At 44.4% G+C, this 24,341-nt stretch overlaps 1 protein-coding gene across 3 annotated transcripts in view; it reads right to left on the bottom strand.

Moving 5' to 3' along the window:
* MOCOS (molybdenum cofactor sulfurase) overlaps window positions 1-24,341 on the bottom strand; it is a 49,920-nt gene that overhangs the window by 21,550 nt on the left and 4,029 nt on the right. For all 3 annotated transcript variants that reach the window (XM_081078292.1, XM_081078293.1, XM_081078294.1), the window contains 8 exons: window positions 21,201-21,290; window positions 18,211-18,277; window positions 16,711-17,352; window positions 13,445-13,521; window positions 11,302-11,501; window positions 9,415-9,531; window positions 7,505-7,966; window positions 2,623-2,785 (listed from right to left, as the gene is read on the bottom strand). In XM_081078292.1, the coding sequence (XP_080934418.1) occupies window positions 2,623-2,785; window positions 7,505-7,966; window positions 9,415-9,531; window positions 11,302-11,501; window positions 13,445-13,521; window positions 16,711-17,352; window positions 18,211-18,277; window positions 21,201-21,290 (1,818 nt within the window). The remainder of the gene's footprint in view (window positions 1-2,622; window positions 2,786-7,504; window positions 7,967-9,414; window positions 9,532-11,301; window positions 11,502-13,444; window positions 13,522-16,710; window positions 17,353-18,210; window positions 18,278-21,200; window positions 21,291-24,341) is intronic.

Consider the following 24,341-nt stretch of genomic DNA (forward strand, 5'->3'; position numbering starts at 1 on the left):
GATATTTACGCATCATAGAAGGCCAAGAACTCTTCATTTGAGAGTTCGTCATCAGTTCAACAAAACCAATTATCAGAGTATTATTTTGCTTATGGATATCATTATTGATTTCTAGAGTTACACTTTTAACTCATAAGCATAAATGAAAGAATTCAAAACATTTATATTGATATGGAATTAATACTACCCATGTACAACACGCATCCTTATTTTTCTCTCACAAATTTGGGCAAAAAAGCGCACGTTATACATGGCAAAATACTGTATTGTATATAAGCAAGATAATTTGTACAGAAATATTCAGCATTATTCATAATAGCCAGAAAGCAGAAATAATCTAAATAGCCATCAACTGACAGAGGATTAAAAAAAATGGTATATCCATTCATTGGAATATTATTCAACAATATGAATGACCCTTGAAAACATTATGCTAAGTGAAAAGAGCCAGTTACATATTGTATGATTCCATTTATATAAAACATCCAGAATAGATAAATCCATAGAAACAGAAAGAAGATTAGTGGTTGCCAGGGCATGGGCATGAGGTTAGAAATGGGGAGTGACTATTAATGGATACGGTATTTCCCTTTCAGGGTTATGAAAATGTTCTAAGATTGATTGTGGTGATGGTTGTACGACCTTGTGAATATACCAAAAAAACCACAGAACTGTATACTTCTTTAAATAGATACATTTTATGGTATGTTAAGTACCAATAAAGCTAGAATAAATAAATAAAAGGGTAGAAAACAACATACCCTGCAAACACTAATCAAAAGAGAGCTGAATGGCTACATTAATATTAGACAAAGAATTTCATACTTCACAAAAAAGAAACAAAGAAAATTACCATGTATAAAGACAGACATTACTTAGAGAATTGAAAAAGACGACATAATAATTCTAAGTGAAGCAAAAACTAACAGCACTAAAAGGGAAAAACAGATAAATCCACAATATGAACACTCCTCGCTCAGTAGTCAATAGAACTAATAGTTAGAAAAAAATCAGCAAGAATATAGGAAAATAGCAAAATGGTACAGTCATTCTAGAGAATGGTTTGGCAGTTGCTTTTAAAGGTAAACATACACTTACCATATGAGCCAGCAATCCATTCCTAAGTATTTTTTCAAGAGAAATGAAAACTTCTGTTCACCCAAAAACCTACACATGAATGTTTATAGCAGCTCTATCTATAATTGCTCAAAACTAGAAACAACCTAAATGTCCATCAGCAGATATATAGATAAACACATTCCAGTATATCCATATAGTAGTGTACTACTCAGCAATAAAAAGGAATGAACTACTGATACATGCAATAACTTAGATGGATCTCAAAGGCAGCATGCTGAATGAAAGAAACCAATCTCAAAAAAGCTTGTATGGTATGATTCTATTTATACACCATTCTCAAAAAAATACAACTATACTAAAAGAGAACAGATCTCTGATTGTCAGGTGTTAAGGGTGTGGGGCGGTGAGACCACAAAGGCAGAGCATGAAGGAGTTTTCTGGGGTGATGGAACTGTTTTGTATCTTGATTGTGGGAATGCCTACACTGTGCGTGTGTTAAAATTCACACAGGGAAACGGGACAAGAATAGCCAAGGCCATGTGGAAGAATGAGGTAGGATGTGCCCTACCAGATATCAAGACTTGTTCTATAGCTCTAATAATAACCCTGACCTGTTGATTCAAAGCAAACTAAACCACTGGAACAGAACGGAATATCCACCGCCAAAACACATAATTGTGAATGTATGGAAATGTGATGTATCACAAAAGTAAAGCTACAAATAGAAAATTCGATACATGATATGTGGGGTGTGGAAGGAGGAGGAGTGAGACCAGGGAGAAGTACATAGGGAATTTCAGCTATATCTGTAATGTTGTTTTATTTCTTAAAGGGAGAAGGAGGAAGAAGAGGACAGGGAAGAGGAAGCTGGATAGGAGGAGATGGGGAGAGGGCGAGGGGAGGGGGAACCTGACGCAAATGTGGCCAGATGCCAAGATTTGCTAAAATTCAGTGCTGTAATTGTGTATTACGTTCTTCTCTATACCTGTGCTGTCCATCACTGTAGCCACTCACGACATGTAGCAATTTAAATTAATTAAAATTAAATAAAATTTAAAATTCCATTTCTGAGTTCCACTAGCCACATTTCAAGTGCTCAGTGGCCACATGTGACTGATAACTACCAAACTGGACAATGTAAATAGCGAACATTTCCACCGTGACAAAAAGTTCCACTGGACAGAGCTGGTCTACACTTTCATACACGTTGAATAGTTTATACTAAAACTCCTCATAGAAGAGGTAAAGCTTATAGTACATATTACGATGAGTGAAGGAAATAAAAGGACTATAAGTGAAAAGGATATCATATAATTTCAAAGTTATACCTCTTTCCTTTCTGATTCGACCGTCGGATCTTTACCTCTCCCCAGAAAATGCCCACAACAACAAGAGGAACAAACTTTTTGTTGTCTCTTCTAGATATCATTTCATTGACTTTAGGGTTATTTTAATATTTGGAAAAGCCATTATTTTGCTTTCATACGAGTATAAAAGCCACTCTTGATAGCCACGTTGTGAAAATGAACCCAGTTTTCACACCTTTGGCTTTGATGACCATGATCCTTTGCTGCAGGTCGATGAAGGGCTGGATCAGGCAGAGCCGGGGCTCCTGCTTCTGACTCAGGCAAATGCCGTTGTGATTCACAACCATCCAGCTACGGTCGTACAGCAGCCCTTGATTTCCTACAGGCCACCTGGTCACCTAAACAAAAAGGTAATCACATTTTAGGCCAGGGCTGCTCAGAAATTATCTTCACATTATTGCACAGTGGCTGCACAAATACAGCTAAACTTGAGGGAAGCAGCACATACTCTTTTTTTTTTTTTAAGTTTCCTTTTTCTTTTTTTTGCTTTTTTTTTAAATTTATTGGGGTGACAATTGTTAATGAAATTACATAATTTCAGGTGTGCAATTCTGTATTACATCATCTATAAATCCCACTGTGTGTTCACCACCCAGAGTCAGTTCTCCTTCCATCACCATATATTTGATCCCCCTTACCCTCATCTCCCTCCCCCCACCCCCTTCCCCTCTGGTAACCACTGAACTATTGTCTGTGTCTATGAGTTTTTGTTCCTCATTTGTTTGTCTTGTTCCTTTGTTGTTTTTGGTTTATACTCCTGAAGGAAGGAAGGGAGGGAGAGAAGGAAGTAAAACAAAGAAGACTAATGCCAAGGAGTCTGTATAGGACCTAGATATCTTCCATGCACCCTACAGATCCACTTTCAACCTTTCTCCACTTCAACCTGTTCTTTTAAGGGGGTGATGCATGTTCATGGTACAACATTCAGAGAGAACAAGGGTGTATGTGAAAAGTCCCCTTCTCCCCCATCTCCCCTCTCCACAGTCTCCCTCACTCTTGCTTTCCTTATGTCTGCACAGTGGCGGATGCCAGAACAGGCAGCTCCTGCTCCTACAGACATATTTCTTGCACAACCTGTGGCTACACTGGACTGGTCACTGAGTTGATCCACTTTAAGTGTGCATGTTTCCCTGAATTCTTCACATTTCCACAAAATTAAAATACAAATGACATCCAGGGCCCAGATCTTGCATTCCGATGCCATTCTCCAACAAAAAGAATCAGAACTCCTTGGAGAAACAGTTGATTCTAGGGGTGGGGCAAGAAATATACATGAGAAGCCAGGAGCACCTTGCAGTGCTAGAAAACTAAGGAAGTGCTCAAAAAACAAAATGTCAAAGGGATGCAGGAGTCAACTGAAAGTGTGTCCGACAGCCAAAACTAGAACAACTTGAATGATAATAATAATAGTAATGTAGCATTAGATTATAACTCAAAGTATAAAATAAATATCCATAAGCTTATATTGATATAAATGAATGAATGAATGAATGAATGAATGAATAAATAAATAAGGAAAGTCTCATATCGAGACTCTCTCATATAGAAGAATCCCAAAATAATCGCATAGATGCTCCTCCCTCAAAAAGGTGGAGCATAACTCCCTGCCCTTTAAATCTTAATGACTTGCTTCCAAAGAGTACAGTATGGAAATGGGGTGGAGAGGAGACTTGACAGTGAAGAAAGCTGGCAAACACTAGCTCAGCCTGGTGCCTGAGGTTAACAGCAACAGTGATAAGTCATGTTGACAGTACGGACCCTGATACCACATGATGAGAATAGCACCTCACCTCTGTGGTCCTCCTGGGGGGGAGCGGGGGGTAATCCCTTAACTCCACTGTCGTCATGAGAAAGACATCAGACAAACCCCAATGGAGGAACATTCCAAAAATACCTGACCAGTACTCCTCAAAACTGTCCAGCACTGTGGATCTGTAGGCGGCCCCTCCTGGACCCACACAGGGAATGCCCCTGCCTTGAGTGAGATGAGGGCCACTGTACCCACAATTCTCCTCTCCTGGTCTGAGGGAAGCAGCTAAGACAAGTATTAGCAGACGCTTCTGATGTCTGTGATTCGGCCAAAGATCATGGGCCTCAGAGCATGCGTCAGAACCTCATCCTGGTCGATTCAGGCTGGTATCCGGGTCTCAACTCCCATTCGTCAGTAGCACCGTGGTCCAGCGGTCAGACGATGCCGGAGACAATGGCCTCTTCTCATTCCTCAGTAGCATGTAGACACCTGACCCCCCCACCCCCCACTTACTTCCGGGCACCCTGACTCCTCTCCCCTCCCACAGCTGCTCCTCTCAGTCTCCTCTGCCTGCTCCTCCTCTCCCCCAACAGGCCAATGTTAGGGCAGCTTGGGGCTCAGTTGAGGCCCTTTCTTCTCTACGCACCCTCTCCCTGTGTCATATCACCCATTCCCCAGACAAGTCGCTCCAAACGCTGAGGACACCCCATCTCTCGCTCCAGCCCAGCCCTCCCCTCTGAGCGTCAGACTCACACATCCACAGGCACCTCGGACTTTCCCTGTGCAACGCTGACCTCCAGTTCTCCCACAGGCCCGCCCCTCCTCCAGCCTTCCCATTTCATCAGCAACATCGCTATGGACCCAGCAGCTCCAGTCCTCCTATGCTCCTTCTTCACCCTCACACCTCACATCCATCCCATCGACGCTATTAACACAATATTTCGACATTTTTTATTTCTCTTCACCTTAGCTGCCACTTCAGTCCAGGGTTTCAGCAAACTGCGACCCACAGACCACAAGCAACCCACTGACATTTTATAGAGCTTTGTTGAACCACATGTGTGCTCGTTCGTAATGTATAGTCTGTGACTGCTTTCATGCTACAACGGGCAAAGCTGACTAGTCACCATAGAGACTGCACAGCCTGCAAAGTCTGGAATATCCCCTGGGGCCCTTGCCAATAAGTAATTGTGGCTTTAATATAATCTACTATCATCTCTTGCCTGGACTACTGTGATGTCTCCTAGCTGATCTCTGTTTCCTCCCTCACTCTCCCATAAGACACTGTCTACTCAGTAGCTGGTAAGATCTTTCTAAAACAAAAATGAGACCAAGTAACTCCCTTGCTAAAACCCCTTTAAGAGCTTAGACTAATTCCACTTAGACTAAAATCACTAAACGATGTAGCCCTATGTAATCTAGTTTCTGCTTGCCACATGTCACAACACTCAGCCTCTTCCCCGCTCCCCCTCTTCGGCCACATGACTTTCTTTCAATTTTTCCCATGTACCAGGCTCTTTCTCACCTCAGGGTCTCCTCACATGCTGTTCCCTCTGCCTGGAATGCTCTTACCCCTCTCTGTATGCCTGACTCCCAGGTCTCAGATTAAATGTCCCCTCCTCAAGAAGCCTTTCCTACCAGCTCCAAATATATGTCACAACACTCAGGTGGGACCTGAGTGGGACCAAATATAATCTAAGTACCCCACTGCAATGGACTAAATGTTTGCGTCCTCCACATTTCATGTTAAAATCCTAACCTCCAGTGTGAGGTTATTAGGAGGTGGGACCTTTGGGTGGTTAGTAGGTCATGAGGGTGGAGCCCTCATGAATGAGATTAATGTTCTCATAAAAGAGACCTCAGAGAGCTCCCCTGCCTCTACCCCCATGTGAGGACACAGCAGGAAGACAGGCATCTATGAAACAGAAAGTGAGCGCTCACTAGACACATCTGCCAGTGCCTTGATCTTTTTCAGCCTTTAGAAGTGTTAAAAATAATTTCTGTTGTTTATAAGCCACCCAACTGGTGGTACTTCTCTATAGCAGCCCAAATGGACTAAGACAGCCACCCACGGGAATTCTCTCCAGCATACCCCACCTTTTGCCTTCTTGGCACTTATCAGCAGTGTGATTCCATTCACTTGGGTAGCGTTTGGTCTTATAGCTGTTTTCCTCTGAAACACTGCCCTCCCATTTTGTTCATCATTATATAACAGGTTCTGGCCTGGTAGGTAACACGTGTTCAGTATATAGTTTTTGAATGTGCAGATGGATGGAAGACCTTTAGCAAAATATGAAACCATACTGAGCCTCAGTATCCTTATCTGTAAAATGGGACAGTAATTCCTGCCCAGGCTACCTGAGCAATGTGGCTGTCCTATGGAACATGACCCATCTGTGAAAACAGAGTCCTAATGTACACGGGAAACATGGACTCCTCACCTGCCTCCATTTGGAAGTGGAGGTGAACTTGCTTATTTATAGCCTCAGACTGGAGGACAGGCTCCCATGGGACCACCCTGAAATGCAGGTAACAAACAGTCCTGACCGTGGTATATCCAACCAGGAGCCAGGGAACCTGTCATCCAAGAGGTTTAGGAGTCTGGGATATTTGACTGGGACTTGGGATAGACCGATTATAGAAAGACATCCTCAGGTTGGCCACAGCAGGTGGGGTCAGGGCTGGCTGGCCAGCCAAGGAAGGCGCTCCAGCCTCCCAGCTTGGGCGATTACCATGCCAGCATATTTTAAGGTATAACGTAGTTTACTTCCATGGGGAGGGCTGAGCAGAACAAGTCACGTAAGAGCACCCAAGGAGTCAGCAGACCTGGGTTCAAATCCTTGTTCTATCACTTATCAGCAGGTGACCTGGGTAAAAACCTTAAATTCACTAGCTCTCAGGCTCTATATCTATAAAATGGGGATGATGTTACAATGTACCTCGTATAACTGTTTTAAGAATCATATGAAACAAAGCATAGAAAATGTGTCAGCAGGGAGCCAACCCGTGCATTCAGTGACAGTTACATCCATCATTATTAACAGTAACTAGGTGTTTACTGCTCAGAAACAGGGTCCTCTCAGGGGTCCCCACAAACAGAGCCATGTTAGAAAGTCAGCCCAAACCAAGAAAGGCAGAACGAGAATAGCTCTTCTTAAATCACAATACTCTGAATATGAGTGGGATTTTCTGCATGCTTTTCTTCACTTTCTGTACTTTTTCTTTAACTGTGTCAAAAAATATCATAAAGTAAACAAACAAACAAACAAACCAAAGGCAGTGTCTGTGCTGCCATTAAAACCCTTACCTCAAATGCAGCACAGGATTTGATTGGGTAGAGGTAAAGGTTGGTGATGACATGTGGCCCGACGCCTCCATTCAGGACGCCTACAGCTTTCTCCAAAGGGGTCGGCTGCGTCCTGTTGGCCTCCAGCACAGGTGGGTGCAAACCCACAGCAGCCATAGCTGTGAGCAAGTCATTCCAAACCCTGGATTCTGTGCGAGTATCTTCCTGCGGGGAGGGCCTACATCTGCTCACGGTGGCAGTCACTGCGTTCTGAGCCTCACTCTCTGCCAGTGGGGCTCCAGCCTCCCCGGGAGTGGCCTGAGGGACAGCCTGGCCACTTGACGGGCGCAGTCGGGTTGCTATGATGAACCTGAGAAAGGCTTGGGCATCCTCAAGCGTAGACATGTATCCAAATGAAACCCTCACCGATCCCGTAGGCTGCCCATCTATGAGGTCCACATCATCTCCACAGACATGACCAGCCTAGAAGAAAAGGGAAATAAATCAGCCAGAGTGACTCATTCCTCATGGGTATATTGGAAACATTTGTAAAACAAATTTTCTTCATTTTATGAAACAACATTGACGCAGAAAACAGAACTGCAGTGATAATATGTGGGGTGTGCCTAAGACATAGCTTCACAAGCACAGGGGCTCACTTTCTAGAGCTCACTTTGCTTGTGTAAACTGGGGTCACCACCAGTCTCAAGGAGTCATTGAAGAGTTTAAAAGAGGGGGGGCCAGTTAGCTCAGTTGGTTAAAGCGTGGTGCTGATAACACCAAGGTTTCCGGTTCGATCCCCGCCTGGGCCACTGTGAGCCACACCCTCCTTAAAAAAGAAAAAAGGAAAAAAAGAGTTTAAAAGAAATACTTCATGGAAAGTATTTACTGATAGCTGCACAGAGAGCCAACTCACAGAGGTATCAAAGACGGACCAAAGTTTCAGAAACACTGAGGGGTCACTGCTGGCCACTCCCTGTAACCTCTCAGAACCAAAGGGAGGCCTGCACCCCCGAGAGCCGCCCTTTGACAAGAGGCCAAGAAAGAGATGCTTGCCCCCAGGAATGACCAGCCTGAGGCCACTACAAAGACCAAAGGCAGCATGAAAGCGCCTGATGGGAGTTGGGGAAAGAAAAGCAAGAGGTCCCCAAGCCTCTACAAGCTCGGCTGCTAATGTTGATCACTTCCCAGACACCTTCCTCCCCGGTGCTGAACCCACGTCAGTCACAAACAGAGGCGGCCAGGGCATTCCACAGGATCAAATATTATACCCGGAACTTCATTTGTTTGTGTTCTGAGCTTTCCTCTCTCTCTTTTTAAATAAAACCTAGTTCATGGTTGGTTGGTATCTAGGATATACAATAGTTAGTGGCAACCAAAGAAAGTCAAGTTACAAAACTATTCCAAAATAAATAAGGGCTCTTTGCCACTCAAACTATTCTTATGAAATAGTTCAAAACAGGCTGTACCCTGAAGTGAAAAACCTCTGCCTGGAGAGAGACAGGGAAGGAGGGGATTCTGACAGATGCAGAATGCCCCCTGGAGGGGTTCCTCTCCTCACCTAGCCCAGCGACGAGCTAACACTAGCTTGGAGATTTTACTCTGGTAGGACTGAATTAGGTAGACTGAATGGACTGAATTATCCATGCCCTCTGCATGGATAAGAATATTCCCACATAAGCTCGCCCCCTGTTAAAGTCCCTCTTCCACCTTTATATGTTTGCCCTCAAAGTAAAAAATGACTTCATAGAGATACTATCTTGAAGCCTTTTCTCTTTTTGTTGAACCCTTTTCCTCTGCACATCCACAGGGTGGACACAGAGAAATGAAGCAGCCCCCACCCCAGACACGTGACCAGCCTCCAGTATAGTTGGAGGTACCACCATTGGATCTTGCTGACGAGCATTTAGGACACAGGGTCTGGTACCAACCTGAAGATGCTTCTTGACCATCTCGTCACTTATCCCCAGGTGCCTCTGGCAGGCCCCAGTGTTACAGAAGCAGCCAGTTCGCACTTGAATGTTGTAAAGACTGGCCATTTTGTCCACCTGTAGGTTTAACGTGACATGGAACCAGTGTTAGAGATGTCCAGTTATGCTTTGATTGCCTGGGAGAGAGTTCCAGATCAATATTTGGGCATCTCTTTCCTAACAACAAAATGAGAATATGAGCCTAGAAGTTGGCTATCAAGTGCCATGATCTATCACGGGTTTATGAAACACAACTTATAAAATGTTACTGATAATTAGTTTATCCAGTTGGGTTATAGATATATGCCTGAGAAAAGTGAAAAAAGCAAATTTAGGTTAAATTCCAAGTTAAGAGCTCACATGTAAAACAAACAATTCAATTAAAAAGTGGACAGAAGACCTGAATAGACATTTCTCCAAAAGACATACAAATCACCAACAGGTACCTAAAAAGGTGCTCGACATCACTAATCTCCAGGGAAATGCAAATTCGCTCGACCTGCCATAGCACACTTCACGGTCACCTATCCGCCCTCCTCTATACTCCTCAGGAAATACAAACTCATTTTAGGTGCAAGAATGAAACTTAATTTACCAATTACCTAGAATATCATATTTAAGGAGGCAAACCTTTTGCCCTTGATGCATTTTACACATACACCCCAAAAAAACATTTCAAATGACATGCTTCTTTCTGGGTTTGTTGGAGCTACTCCTGCAGGTGGACGACCAAAGGGTTGTGGAGTGTGCAGTCACCCTACCCAAGAGACCCCCTGTGGTCATAGAGCAGCTGCCCCCAAACACCAGTGAAAACCGACATTTCCCCCTGAAGAATATTTCTCCAGTTTATTCCTCAGAAAGTTTATGGTTATTCAGGAGAGGGGGCAAATTGATTCCTTAAGAAATGGATTTTGAGAAATTCAGGATTTAACAAAGGTGTACGGGGGTGGTGGCTTTCAAGGGAAGAAGGTCACCATCTTCCAAACTTATCTGATGATCAAATCTGCTCCTCACAGAGCAGCTGCAGGAACCTGGGTTGTGAAAAGGGCTTTGGGCTCCCCATGCCCGGTCTGTGACACCCCTTCTGACGACCACCTACCAGCATGTCTGAGCACTTGGTGTGATTCTGGACTTTTTAATGGACTGGGCAGTAACTGGCTTACTCAACTGTGGCAAGGACTCAAGCAGTGCCCAGCCTGAAAACCACTAATTGCACTGTTTTCATGAGACAATACATACACAGGGTATATCTGCAGAAACTATTTTATAACCAACCTACCAAATCCTTTGAACTCAGAACATGCATGACTATGGCAAAAAACGGGCTTTTGTGATAGTAAGGACATCGTTTCTACTTGTCATAAAAGAGTTCTGAGTTCTAAGCAACGTGCAAAGAAATAGAGGTGACAAGCCCATGATTTTGTGTGACACTGATATGGTCTCATGTATCGCTGGGGCTACCAAGCCATCTGTACATAACATGAGCTCAGATGCGGTGTTCTCGCTACACTGCTTTTCTGTCTACACTATTGTAGGGTGTCTTCCCTTGCTGACATGCTCTCAGCTGTCCATTTCCACTGCTGTCAGAGACTCGGCCTGTCTCTTCCCACTTGAAATTGACCGTTTCTGGCTAAATAAAGGGGGCTGAAGAACTACATAGCCATCCTTGTCAGAACTGTGTGTCAACGAGAGTCTCGAAGAGCCAGTGTCCTCTGTCACCATGCATGGGCTTCGTAACAGCTACTGCAAGGGGCCTTGACGACAAATTTCAGACTGGAAAAGGCTGCAGAGTTCCAGACAAGAGTGATTCTCTTGGGAACAGGTCAGCAAGACGAAAAGAAAACCCACCTGGGAATAACCAATGATGGTCCCATTGTCGTCAAGCACATTAAAATTGATGATTGGACCCTGAACCTCTGGGCTGCTGAAGTCAGAGTCGCTGTAAATCCGCACCACAGGGGCTCCGTTGGGGTACCGGAGAGAGGACAGGGCAGTATAGGTGTACTGAGCCAAGGTGAAGGTGTGCTGTGTTATATTCTCCATTCCACCTCGAAAACAAGTATGAGATGTCAAAGAGAATCCATAATTTAACATAAACTGCACTCACTTTTAAAAAAATGAGATTATGCCTGGCAACCTTAAACCTAACATCAACGATTTAAAATACTTTAAATACGGTATAGGACTGCCCATACAGTAAAGGTGTAGGTCTTTGATAATGGACAAGAGTTTCCCATTGCTGAATGTTTCCTAGACACTCGTCATCCTCTTTTTTTTTATATATACATGTATAACATTACTTGAGTATTTAGACCCTTTGGTAGCAGATAGCCACAATGTACAATTTTGTCTTTAAATGTATCATTTTTTGCTGTTTGTTTGTATTAGAGTTTAAATCATTTTAATATTATACGAAGCAATTAACATGCTACAACATGGATGGGTCTTAAAACACCTTACGCTAAGTGAAATAAGACAACAAAAAAGGACACATATTGTATTATGCCTCTTATACAAGAGGCATAATTCTATATTATAGAATAGGCAAATTTATAGAGACAGAAAGAATAGAGGTTATTAGGGGCTGAAAGGAGGGTAAATGGGCAGTTATTGTTTAATGGGTAGAGTTTCGGTTTCGGATGACGAAAAAGTCCTGGAGATGAAAATGATGATGGTTGCATAGAATGTACTTAATGCCACTGAGTTGTACACTTAAAAATTGCTTATTATCACACCCAGCAATGTTGACAAAGATTCCTTAATGTCAAAAAAAACTTGCTAAACTGGTACATTTTATATCATATATATTTTACCACAATCTTTAAAAAGAGCAATTAAGTAGGAAAAATCAGGCTTTGCTTTTAGGGAAAACAATATTGTCAATCTGCTTCCAAAAGTGCCTCTGGCTCGCTCAGTCCCTGTCACATGCAGTTTGGGTACCTTGTTAATAGGTTTCCTTGGGAAAGTGCACATTTCTCAGTGTCTGTCTTATGTGTTCTGTGTCCTGGATGAAGCCCACTTGCCTTCCTGCATCACCATCAGGGTAACCCTCCCTTCCTATGAACCCTCTCTGCTCCCAGTTGGGCTAAGGCTGAGGACCTACAGGGTCCCATTACTGTGGAGAGAGAGAGAGAGAGAGAGAGAAAGGAATGTCCAACCACGAAGCCACATCCATGATTCACCACAATCCCATCTCTGTATGGACAGTACAAGCAGTGCCCTCCCCCCCATTTCTCGAAGCTCAGTCTCTGGAAGGAGCACTCAGGAGCACAGCAGGATGGTGGATGCCTGACTCACCAGACAGAGGTTCTCTCAGTCATGTACCTTTGTGTCAAGCCCTATATGATGGGAAGTGGCATCTGTCTGTGTGTCAGCCTGTGGTGAGTGCCCCCATCTGTCCACACACCCCAAGCGCTCATCAGGAAGGAAAATGTGCATCATTGCAAAGGCCAGTGGCAGAAACAATGGTGGGAAGCTCAAGGTGAGGTGTTAATATGCCCTGGGTTTAAATCCTAACCCTCCCAATTGCCAGCTCCCTAGCCCTGGGAAAGACATTTAACCTCTCTGAGCATAAGCTAGCTTCGTGGATAAAGTAAGCTTATCATCGAGCTTCCCCGTGGGGCTGTAGGGGCAATCCAGCAAAGTAACAGCTGAATAAGGTGTCAGGATCCGTAACCATTCCCAGTGCAGGAACTCAGGACAGTTCCTCTGCTTCTATGAAAGTATTAATCTCCTGATTTGGAATGTCTCTTACTTGTTAAAATGTTCTTTTAACTGACCAAAAAAAGAAAAAAAACGCCTCAGTCTCTTAATCGTGCCTCAGAAGTCCTTTTGAAGTTCTTTACAATCAGCTTCAACTGCATTCAGTGTACAACTGCCACGTGCCAATCACTCACACAGACTCTTTCATCTGAATCGTAGCTGTGCCGGGCCTTCCTCAAGGTCATGGGCAACAGGAGCAACTTCCACATGGATAAAAATGTCCCCCTACCTGTGAGGCTCTCTAGGGCATCAAATCCATGCTTCAGTGCTATCACGTCAAGGAAAGAGATGGTGCCATCTTCAAACCTGTAACCACGGGGAGGGCAACAAGATCAAGCTGTGGCCAACTTCTCCATGTGCAGTTTGTGGTAGGTAACGAGGTTTTAACTCTAGGCTCAGCCATCATCTGTGAATGCCTTCTCTCTGCCGCCTTACACACCACTGCTCTCCCCCACAGGACAGAGGGTTTTGTATACCAAGACCCATCATGCTGCCTCTGCCCCGGACCCACTCTGCAGCTTTCTCAGGATGGGCTGGCAGTGGTGACAAAAGGCCCTAAAAGATCGTCACCATCTTGAGACATTAACAAATAGAGAGATGCTTTGCTGCCCCCAGGAAGGCTTTGAACTTGACAAAACCTCAAGTGCTGTGGGTTCTTAAAATGCCACCCTTGACCCCAAGAGAGCACGACTGACAGGGCATCAATTCAGTGTTGATCAACCTTGTAGCGATAGGGTTCTTAACGAGAGTCTCTGATTCCAAAGTCTGTAGAACCACAGGCTTTGGTGAAAATTAGGAGGCTCTCAATACAGCAGACGTACCCCTTCTCGATTATAAAAGTGTTGATTACGCTGGCATTTTAGAATTATTCACTTAGTCAAAATAATCATCAAATCTTGATTGTCCATGTACTTACTGTGTGTCAGGCACTGTCCTAGGTGCTAAGGACGCAGCAGTGAACATAACAGGTAAAATCCCTGCCCTCACAGCACTTCCATTCTCCTGGGAGCATAGAAACTAGGAACAACAAGCAACAAACATGCAGAGAAAAGCCAAATAAGCAACAAGCCAGGTGGTGACAGTGAAGATGCATAAGTCAGAGGGCTGGCAGCTGCTTTGGACAAGATGATAAGGGAAGTCCTCTCCCAGGGAGCTCATTTGAGCAGAAACCAGGTGGGAGGAAGTAAGGGAGCAAGGGAAATGGCTCATTTTTTAAACAGCTCAATTCATGGTTTCCGGGGGAACAGAGTTCCAGGGAGAGAGTGCAGCGAACGCCCTGAGCGGCCCGAGCCTGGCACACCACCCCAAAAGCAAGGAGGGCTGTGGAGCCAGGAGATAGTGGACAAGGTCGGGAGTGGTAGGAGAAATAGGTAGAGAGGTTCCACCCTGGATGAGAAAATGGGCTCGAGGGCGCTGAGCAGAGAGGAGTGACAGGAAGGGACCTAGACTCTGACAAGACGCCTCTGGCTACTGCAGGTGCGAAGGGGAAGCTGGGAGACAATGAGAAGTTTTCAGCAAACATTGGGATAAAGGAGGGTGACACACAGCAGCCTGACACAAGTGGAAGCTTTCCACGGAAATACTGTTGTGTTTTAATACTCTAGGGATAAGATCTGCTCAAAGTATTGTTACTGCAATATTAATTTCTTTATAAAACTAATGGCAATTATTGGACAGACAGAATTCACAAGGAATCAATAATGAATCAATTATTAATTGATGAATCATTAATGAATTAGTGATTAACTTTTAATCAATTAAACATTAGCCAAGAATGACTTAAGTGATTAATTGACCATTACTAATTATTTATTCATCGATCATTAATAGGCTCTTAGGGGGAAAGGGAGTTTTTTTGTTTCCATCAAAGGTTGTATCTCATTGGGTTATCAACTAGAAAAGATTAACATGGTCCAGGTACATGTTCAAGGAATATTTGGATTGGGTATTAAATCTTTTGAGTTCCAGTCTTAAGTTCACAAGAAAAAAATTAGGCTTCTACTGGAAAATAAACACATTCAGCTTTCTGAGAATCTTGGTGTGGCACGTGCTGCAAAGCAACCCACCCAAATCAAAGGAAAGAGGTCTGGTCCAGCCCCACCCACTCACTGTGCCCGTAATGAGCTGCCCGATCTTCCCGGTGTTCAGCTGCCCTACTGGCTCGATACAACTTGGACTGTCGTTGTGCTCTGCCTTTCATCTATACGCTGTGGAGCCTGTCATTATTCTCTTCCCACTTGGTTATACTCGCATTACATGCTACATCATCACACTGGATTCCAAAGGTTTTACAACAGCATTCCTGTGTCAGCATCCCCCAACTATGGACAAGTCCTAATACCAGAGGCATCAAATGGCCTCATCACGTATCTTGGTGCTTCGCCTAAATTAGCTCTGAAGAATTATATTCTTTGAGAGACCTCCTTTAGAGGAAACACCACAGGTGCACAGCTCAAGTCACGTCTCGTGTTCCCACAGCGGGTGTGCCGTGGAGCCGGCACTCACTCCCAGCTTGATCCTGCTCCAGGGTCTACACACTTGACAGATGACCCCTATCTGCCAAGACCCCTATCTGCAGGGCCTGTGCGTCTGCACCTGGGTCTGTGGGGGAGCTGACCGACCTTCCATCCAGGTGCTGGGCCTTGTCAGGTACCAGCAGGGTAACTAGCTCCCGGCCCAACCCCATGGCATCCCCCGCCATTGAACCCAATAGAACCCTGGGTCAGCTACCAGTTTCACCCTCTCACATCGTCAACCTTACAGGTCCCAGCCATTGCCATCCGGGAAGTTCCTGGACATAACCCATATCACCTGCTCTGCAGCTTGAGAAAAACACACATACCAACAAACCCCAGCAGAGGCCTATGATAGTAGGTTGGTGCAAAAGTAACTGCAGTTTTAGCAATTATTTTTAACCTTTTAAACGACAATTACTTTTGCACCAACGTACTATTTGAGGGCAAGTAGCTGCCTGCCCTCGGACATCCTTTGTAACTCACAATAGGCTCACAGAGACTGCTGTTAACAGTGCCCCACAGGTCTAGTTTAATTGGTTCCTCTTATTAACTAGGCCCAAGCTGAGCTGATTCTAGCTGCGGAAAACCAGCTATGCCATCAAAGTGTATGCACACTTGTTCCAAATCTTTTACATCACTGCTTTAGCTGCTGCCACCTCTTGTCAGCACCTGGTCAAAGGCCTGGCGGCCCACCCTCCTTACCCTCTTGAGAGCCTTTCACCTCTTTGGCGCAAGGCCTTACCTGCAGGCCCTTGCTCTCCCACAAATGAGGGCAGAGTTCACCGAGCAGCCTGTGGCACACTCCAGCAATTTCTGCCTCCCAGAGCTGAGCCCTGCCACCAGTGTCCATCCCTGCCAGCTGTGGCCCACTCCTCTGACCTCACTGTCCCAGCCCGCTTCCTTGCACAATCCTACAGGTGGCACAGGCCAGACTCCAGCCTTGCTGCACTCTGCCCAAGCCACTCCCACGGCGAGGTACCTTTCTGCCACCGACTGTCTTGGGATATAGAAATCTTCTCCTGCAAGGTATGCAGCAGCCGTGCCTCCTCCAAAGTAGGTTTTCCTCAGCAGAGCAGCCATACGGTTATGCACCAGCAGAGCGCCCAGGCCGGTGGGGAAGCCAAAGATCTTATAGAAGGAGATGGGGATGAAGTCGGCCTGGTGAACGGACAGGTCCAAACACGAGGTGCTCACATAGGAGGCCGCGTCCAATAGCACGAACCACTGCCCAGGCGCACTCACAGGGCACGTCCGCCCAGACTGGACCTCTCCTATCCAGGACAGAGGGTATCTGGTTCCAGAAAAATTACTCTGAGCTGGGTAACAGAAGAGATGAGGAAGCTGGCAGGCGGGGTCTCTGGCGGCAGCTCCCCGTTTCTCCGCCGACCACATGTCCTCTGGCCTGACAGGGATGGAAGGGACGTTCACGGATTTGGCCACCATCCTCATGCCCACCACAGAGGTGTGGCTGTCGGTGAGGTAACAGAACAGACTCCCGCTGCTCTCCTGGCCTGGGGACACCCACGGGAAGGCCTCTGCTACCAGTTTAAGAGCAGCCGTGGTCCCGGCTGTGAAAATCACACTGTAGTCCTCTGGGGAGGTGTGGAAGTGCGCCAGAATCCTGGAAGAAGCACAGCATGGCAGCAAAAGCTTGGTCTTTCTCCATTGTTCAATGTTTGGAATTAGTCGCATTTCTACTATGATATCTCTCTACCTTCATAGCTAGGGAAAAATTCAGATAGGCTGAAACACAACTGTGATGTCAGGATTCAAACTGGCAAAATCACCTTGCTTCTCAAGTCTCCACCCCACCTGGGATAAGACAATAATCTGTAAGGACCTTCACCTTAGTGGAAAACGCCCCCTCCTTGGTTCTGCTAGCCAGCTGTGCCCGTAACAAGTTTTAAGTCATCAACTTGCTTCACGTTGCTTTTAATATTGGCAACCCAGTATCTTTTTCAAATTGGAAATCATTTGAAATTGTATCCATTCAAGTCACTTTAGTTACCCCTTGGAAATTATTTACCAAAAACCAATTGTTACATGTGGAAAAATATAACGAGCTGTTTAACATGCAAATATTAGTAAACAGGTGGGGAAAGACGAAAGATGCCTACCGAAATATGCAAAGAAAAACCAGAGAAACTGTTTGCCTTCCCTCTGAAAGCAAGATCTAGGAACTTGGGTCACTCTTGATCACTCTGGTCCCCAGGAATCCTGACCCCAGCCCCGAGCCACACACACCTGTGCACACCAGTGAGCTGCCGACCTGTGCTTCTGGTATGCCCTGCGGGGCAGCCACTCACTCTTACCTTTCCATCCTCTGACCCTGATCTTTATCTATGTGCATGTGTGGCCATTCCGCTGAATGTGATCTTCCTGAAACCAACTCAGAACCTTTGTGGGATGCAGGCAGGTTGTAGGAAGGACGTCTATCCACCTGGGAGTGCCCGCCCAGGCTCGCGCCCCCGCTGCTCACCTGTAGCGCACCTGCTCCACGGTGTCGTGGGTAAGCTTGCTGCTGATGCTCTGGCTGTGAGGATTACCTGGCAGTTTACAAAGACAAAGCCATCGAGTCACTACTTATGGTCCCTCCTTTTGTGTTCCTCCCAAACCTTCTCCCTCAGTTTCTCAAAAAGTTAAGCATAACACTAACATATGACCCAGCGATTCCACTCCTATATACGCAAGAAAAATGAAAACTGGTCCACGCAAAGATGCATGCACACGAATATTCACAGCAGCTCTATTTGTAAAGCCCAATTCTGGGACATCAATGTCCATTAACTGGTGAACAGATAGATAAAATGTGGCATATCCATACAAGGGAAATGTATTCGGCATTAAAAAGGAACAAATTACTGGCTATGTCATAAATGAACCTCAAAAGCATGCTAAGTGAAAGACGCCAGACACAAGAGAGCACATATTGTGTGATTCCATTTATAGGAAATGTCCAGCAGAGGAAATTGTATAGAGATACAGAAAGTAGTAGATCAGTAGTTGACTGAACAGTGGGTATGGAGATGGGGGTGGGGGAGGGGTGGGGAGCTGGGGGAGTAACAGAGATCCACTGTAAATGGGCATCAGAGATCTTATTGCGGGGGAGCGGGGTAAAACTGTTCTAAATAACGTATAGTGATGGTTGCATAATACCACTTGGTAAAGTTACTAAAAATCATTGAACTGTATACTGGAAATAGGTGAATTTTATGATATATAAAAATATAACTCAAGAAAAAAAACAACCCTCCCCTTGTGAATAAAACAAGATAGGATCCAGGACAGCATTTTGTAACTGGAAGTTGACTCAGACGCAGCCAGGCCAATGCAAGAACTTTTTCTACAAGTTTCCAACAGGTGGCCAGCCCAGTTCTGTTCATTAACTCCAGAACACTAAGTACACAATTTCAGGAAGCTGCCTTTCCCCTAACAGAGACAGAGCCACAAACGCCATTTTCCCCTAAAGGAGACAGAGCCACAAACGCCACTTGACCTAAGTTCCCATTTATTGCCCTGAGCTCGCACCCTTGCTCCTGGCACTGTTCCTGCAGAAGACATCTATCTCTTCCTCCTAATGTGGGAAAGGGGCCATCATGACTCCCTCTACCCACCTATTCTCAAGGATAAAGGAGCTCCCACTTTTACCCTTCCTTTGTCAATTTCCACTCCTGGTGGCCTTTCTGTGTGTGTCCCACAGTATCATTGTCTCCTTCAAATCACAGTCCCCAGGCGTGAACACAGACTGTTCAAAGGGCCTGACCTGCTGGGTGCAGTCACCAGCATTTCTCAGGAGCAGGATCCCACGTGCACGTTAAGGCAAATCTTGGGATTTTTGTTTGTTTGTTTTAGAGTTTTTCGTTGTTGGTGTTGTTCTCTCAAACCACACTGGGTCACACTGGATATCTGGCCATGGAAGCCACCAGTGTTCCTTTGCCATATCAGCTAGTAACCTGTGGGGCTTGACACCCAGGTTACCTTTCATCACCTTGGTTTTTAACTCTACATCATGAATAACCACCTTCTGTCTCAATTCTGTCATTTCTCAGGCCAGCACCTTTCCCACAGTTATGATTCTTGCAAAGTTTAACAAAGGAGAATTGCAGGTCTCTTTACAAATCATTGACTAAAATCAATATAAAGTCCCTCACTGACATCTTCCCTGGAGGCTGATTCCCAGATTTAAATATCTGCTGGCTACCGGGAGCCCTCGTATGGCATGCCAGGACCATCACGAACCCAGGCAGCATGGTGGAGGTTAAGGGTTTGCGCTCTGAAGCCTAACTGTCTAGATACCCTGCTCCCCCAACTGCCCCAGCTCCAGCACTTCCTGACTGTGTGGCCTCAGAGTAAGCACCTGTCCTCTCTGGAACCCAGTTTCCTCATCCAGACAACCAGACTGGGAACAGAACCTGTCCCTTACTCGCAGCTTGTTACAGAAGCTGTCCTTTAGCTTGTGGTGAGCATGGAAAGATAACAGAGATGAAGCATTTGGAACAGTACCTGAAGTGCAACGACTGCTCAGTACAGGTTATTTGTGTATTATTGTTATTTATTCCTATTAACATTACCACTACTACATCGACTACTATTGTTATTTCAAACTCCCTTTCCCAAGTTACCTCCTGATCACATGCTGCCGATTAATGCCTTCAATGACTGCCCCTTGATTTCTGAATACAGATTAAACTCTACAGAGGACCTGTAAGGCATCTACCTACCTCTCCATTCATACATCCACTGCTCTCCTCTCCTCCTCTCCCTCTATGTCCCTGGGCTCATTCCTGAAACCACAGCAAGGGCTTGGTGCATGCTGTTTCCTCTGCCTGAAATGCCCTGTTTGTCCTCTCTCCCAAGTGAATTCCTGCTCATCCTCCAGCATTCACCCCACTCCTAAGGAAATTTCCCTGGTACTCACACTGCCACCCCACTGTCACTCTGGAGATCCCGACACGCCCTGCACTAAAAGCCTTTTGTTATTGCCCTTCACACCGTGATTTACATATATTTGGAGCTCACTTGATGAAGGTCTTAAGTACACCAGAGCCCACGAAAGCAGAGAATGTGTTTCCTTTGTTCCCATGACAGCACCACACCCCCAACTCCAGAGCTGCTCAACCAATATTTATGGAGGGAATGAATGAACGTTCCTCCTATTGTCCCATTCTCTGCACTGTGCCAGTCCCACAGGGTTATCACACCACCAAATACAGCACCGTTGTACCTCTGTGCCCTGCTTGACATGACCCCATGTGCCCCTGGGCCAGTTCTCCCATCCCGGCAACACATATGTTAGAAGAAATGACCCTGGGTGTTTGCCTGACCCCCTCTCCGTGGGGCTTATTCAGCTATGGGTGCTCCACTTGGTCCCAGTCTATTCACCCAACATGAATTAAGCAGAGAAACATCAGCTGAACGTAGTGGGCCAATGTTCAATGCAAACTTCAGTTGTGGTGTGTTTTTCTTTACCATAAACATTTTCCATGAGATCACGCGTGAAGCTTGTGAGCTGACTCTGGGGGAACAATGTGGCTCCTGCATGGTCAAGGTAGACAGTTCCTGAAAGAAAACACAAAATAAAGCTGTGGCTACTTTGCCGAGGTTCTCCACTCATTTTACCTAGACCTGGTTTGTGTAAGCTTGAGCACTGCCCATTTGATGCGTTCAGACATAACATCAGGCCACTCCCAGCCTCTGGATAGGTGCTGTGTCATCCAAGGGTAGGCCTGAGCAATGGAAAAACTGCACTTTCAATACTTAAGGACCTTTAGAGCCCTGAGAAAGCCGTCCTGATTAACCAGCTCTCTTATGAATCTGGAAGAGCACCCCACAAAGAGGAGGAGCCCCACAAACATCTGTGATTAATGATAGTGAAGCTCGTTCCCAGACTGACTCATACCCTATTCCGGAGCTTCCTTGATGGGTGAGCCCTGATTCTGTTTCCCAGAGTGAAGTCTACATTCGTCAATACTGGAACAACTCTGAGAGCGTCCAAGAATAGGAGGAATATACATGATCTTTCCAGCCTCTCTCATAAACAGAGAAAGGCAAATCTGGGTAAGAGGAAGATATTGAGGTTTACCTTTCAGATGGCCAAGATCAAAAGGATAGATCACTGTGTGGGTGAGGGTGTGGGGAAACAGGCCTGCTGGTACATGGCTGGTAGGAGGGCAAATTAGTACAACTTCTTTATACACAACACTTTGGCAATATTGGTAACACTTTAAAATAAAAACACTCTTTGATCTAGCAATTCTCCTAGGAATTGATCTTATAAATATCCATGCTTTTGTGAAATGGCATGTCTATGAGGAGATTCAGTACAGCATTGTCTGCAATAGCAAAAGACTGGAAATGACCTACATGTCCATCAACATGTATTTAACAGAGAATTACTATCCTTATCTAGTACTTTATAAGCACTGACATAGAACAAACTCTGAGATACCGTGTTTCCCCGAAAATAAGACCTAACTGGAAAATAAGCCCTAGCATGATTTTTCAGGAGGACATCCTCTGAATATAAGGGCTAATGCGTCTTTTGGAGCAAAAATTAATATAAGACCCAGTCATATTTTCAGAGAAACACGGTACATTTTCAAGAACGTACAATGTAAATAGATTCATTCATTCTTTCATTCACTTAATATTTTTTGTTTTGTGCAGGATGGATATTTTTGCTTATTGAGATATAATTCACATATCATAAAATTCACCCTTTAAAGTATATAGTTTAATGGTTTTAATATATTCATAAAGTTATGCAACCATCACCACTAATTTTAGAACATTTTCATTCATCCCAAAATGAGACCCCATACCTATTACCAATCACTCCCAATCCACCCAGCCCCAGCCCTGACAACCACTAATCTACTTTCTGTTTCCATTATTTCATACAAATGAAATAATACAAGATGTGGCCTTTTGTGTCTGGCCTCTTTCACTTAGCATAATATTTTCCAGGTATATTGTAGCATGTATCAGAACTTCATTCCTTTTTATGACTGAATCATATTCCATTGTACGGCTAGACCACATTTTGTTGATCTATCTGCTGATGGACATTCGGGTTATTCCACTTTTTGTCTATTATAAATAATGCTGCTATGAATATTTGTGTAGTTTTTTTTTTCCCATTCAGTGGGTTGTCCTTTCACTTCCTTGGTCGCACCCATTGAAGCATTAAAGTTTTTCATTTTGATGAAGTCCAATTTGTCTATTTTTGTTCATTGTATTTTTGGTGTCATACGAAACCATTGCCTGCCTGCAAACGTCTCAGAGTGTGTGGTGCACCACCTCCCCACCCTGCAGCCTGCACAACTTTGGTGCCCATCACCCCTGCCCGCCTCCGCCCTGGGCCTGAGGGTGGGCACCGTCTGGATGCTTCTAACCGGCCCCAATCTACTCTCGGATGAGTGTGGTGCTTTGAAAATGTGAAAGCTATTAGTAAACTCTATTCTCCTCTATCAGGAGAAGTAACAGAAATTAATGAAGCTCTTGCAGGAAATCCGGGACTTTGTCAACAAATGTTATGAAGCTGGTTGGCTGCTCAAGATGATGCTGAGTAACCTTTCAGAACCAGACGAACTAATGAGTGAAGAAGCGTATGAGAAATACATAAAATTTTTTGAGGAGTGAAAATGGAACCCCTCTCCCCGCCCCGCCCCGCCCCGCCCCGCCCAATAAAGTCATATGAACAACTTAATATAGAATAGTTATCTTAAATTAGTGGTGGATAGAAGATTTAAAACAACAAATTTTAGTAATACCTATGGAAAAAGAAACTACAACAATGCTACTGAAAGACTCCTTAACTTCCTAATGATTGCAGATAAATACAATATGCATCTCTTCACAACACCCTATGATTTTTTCAGTTATAATATTCAGAATTACTGAATTTGTGGTAAAATCTAGTTATAAAAATTTATGTCATTCAACGATAACATTATTACGTTAAGCCCTATATAGTATTGTAACTTGCTTACATCCATCTCTGGATTTGGGTCAAAATACTTAATGATATTTCCATTGGAAATGACTGGCAATGGAGAAAAGTTCCTGTTAGTTGTCACAATGTCAGATGACGTACAATACTGTCTTAATTTTGCAGTATACTGTGTTTGCTGGTGCTATTTTTAAAAAGTGAAGCAACAGCCTTGCAGGAGAAAAAAATTTAATAATAAAACATTCAACTTCAAAAAAAACACGAAACCATTGCCTAATCCAAGGTCCTGACGATTTGTGTTTATGCTTCCTTTTAAGAGTTTTACAATTTTAGCTCTTATATTTAGGTCTTTGATCCATTTTGATTTAAGTTTTGGAATACAATGTGAGGTAGGGATCCACCATCATTCTTTTACATATGGATATCAAGTTGTCCCAAGAGCATTTGTTAAAGTCTATTTTTTCCTCTGTTAAATAGTCTTGGCATCCTGTTGAAAATTAGTTGACCCAAGATATATGGATTAATTTCTGGACTTACAATTCTACTCCACTGGTCTGTGTGTCTATCCTTCTGCTAATAGTACAGTCTTGATTACTGTTACTTTGTATGAATTGTACTTACTTTACTTTTATAGGAAGTCTGAGTCCTTCAACTTTGTT

This window comes from Rhinolophus hipposideros (genome assembly GCF_964194185.1).
Source record: "Rhinolophus hipposideros genome assembly, chromosome: 17".
In the NCBI taxonomy this organism is placed as follows: Eukaryota; Metazoa; Chordata; class Mammalia; order Chiroptera; family Rhinolophidae; genus Rhinolophus; species Rhinolophus hipposideros.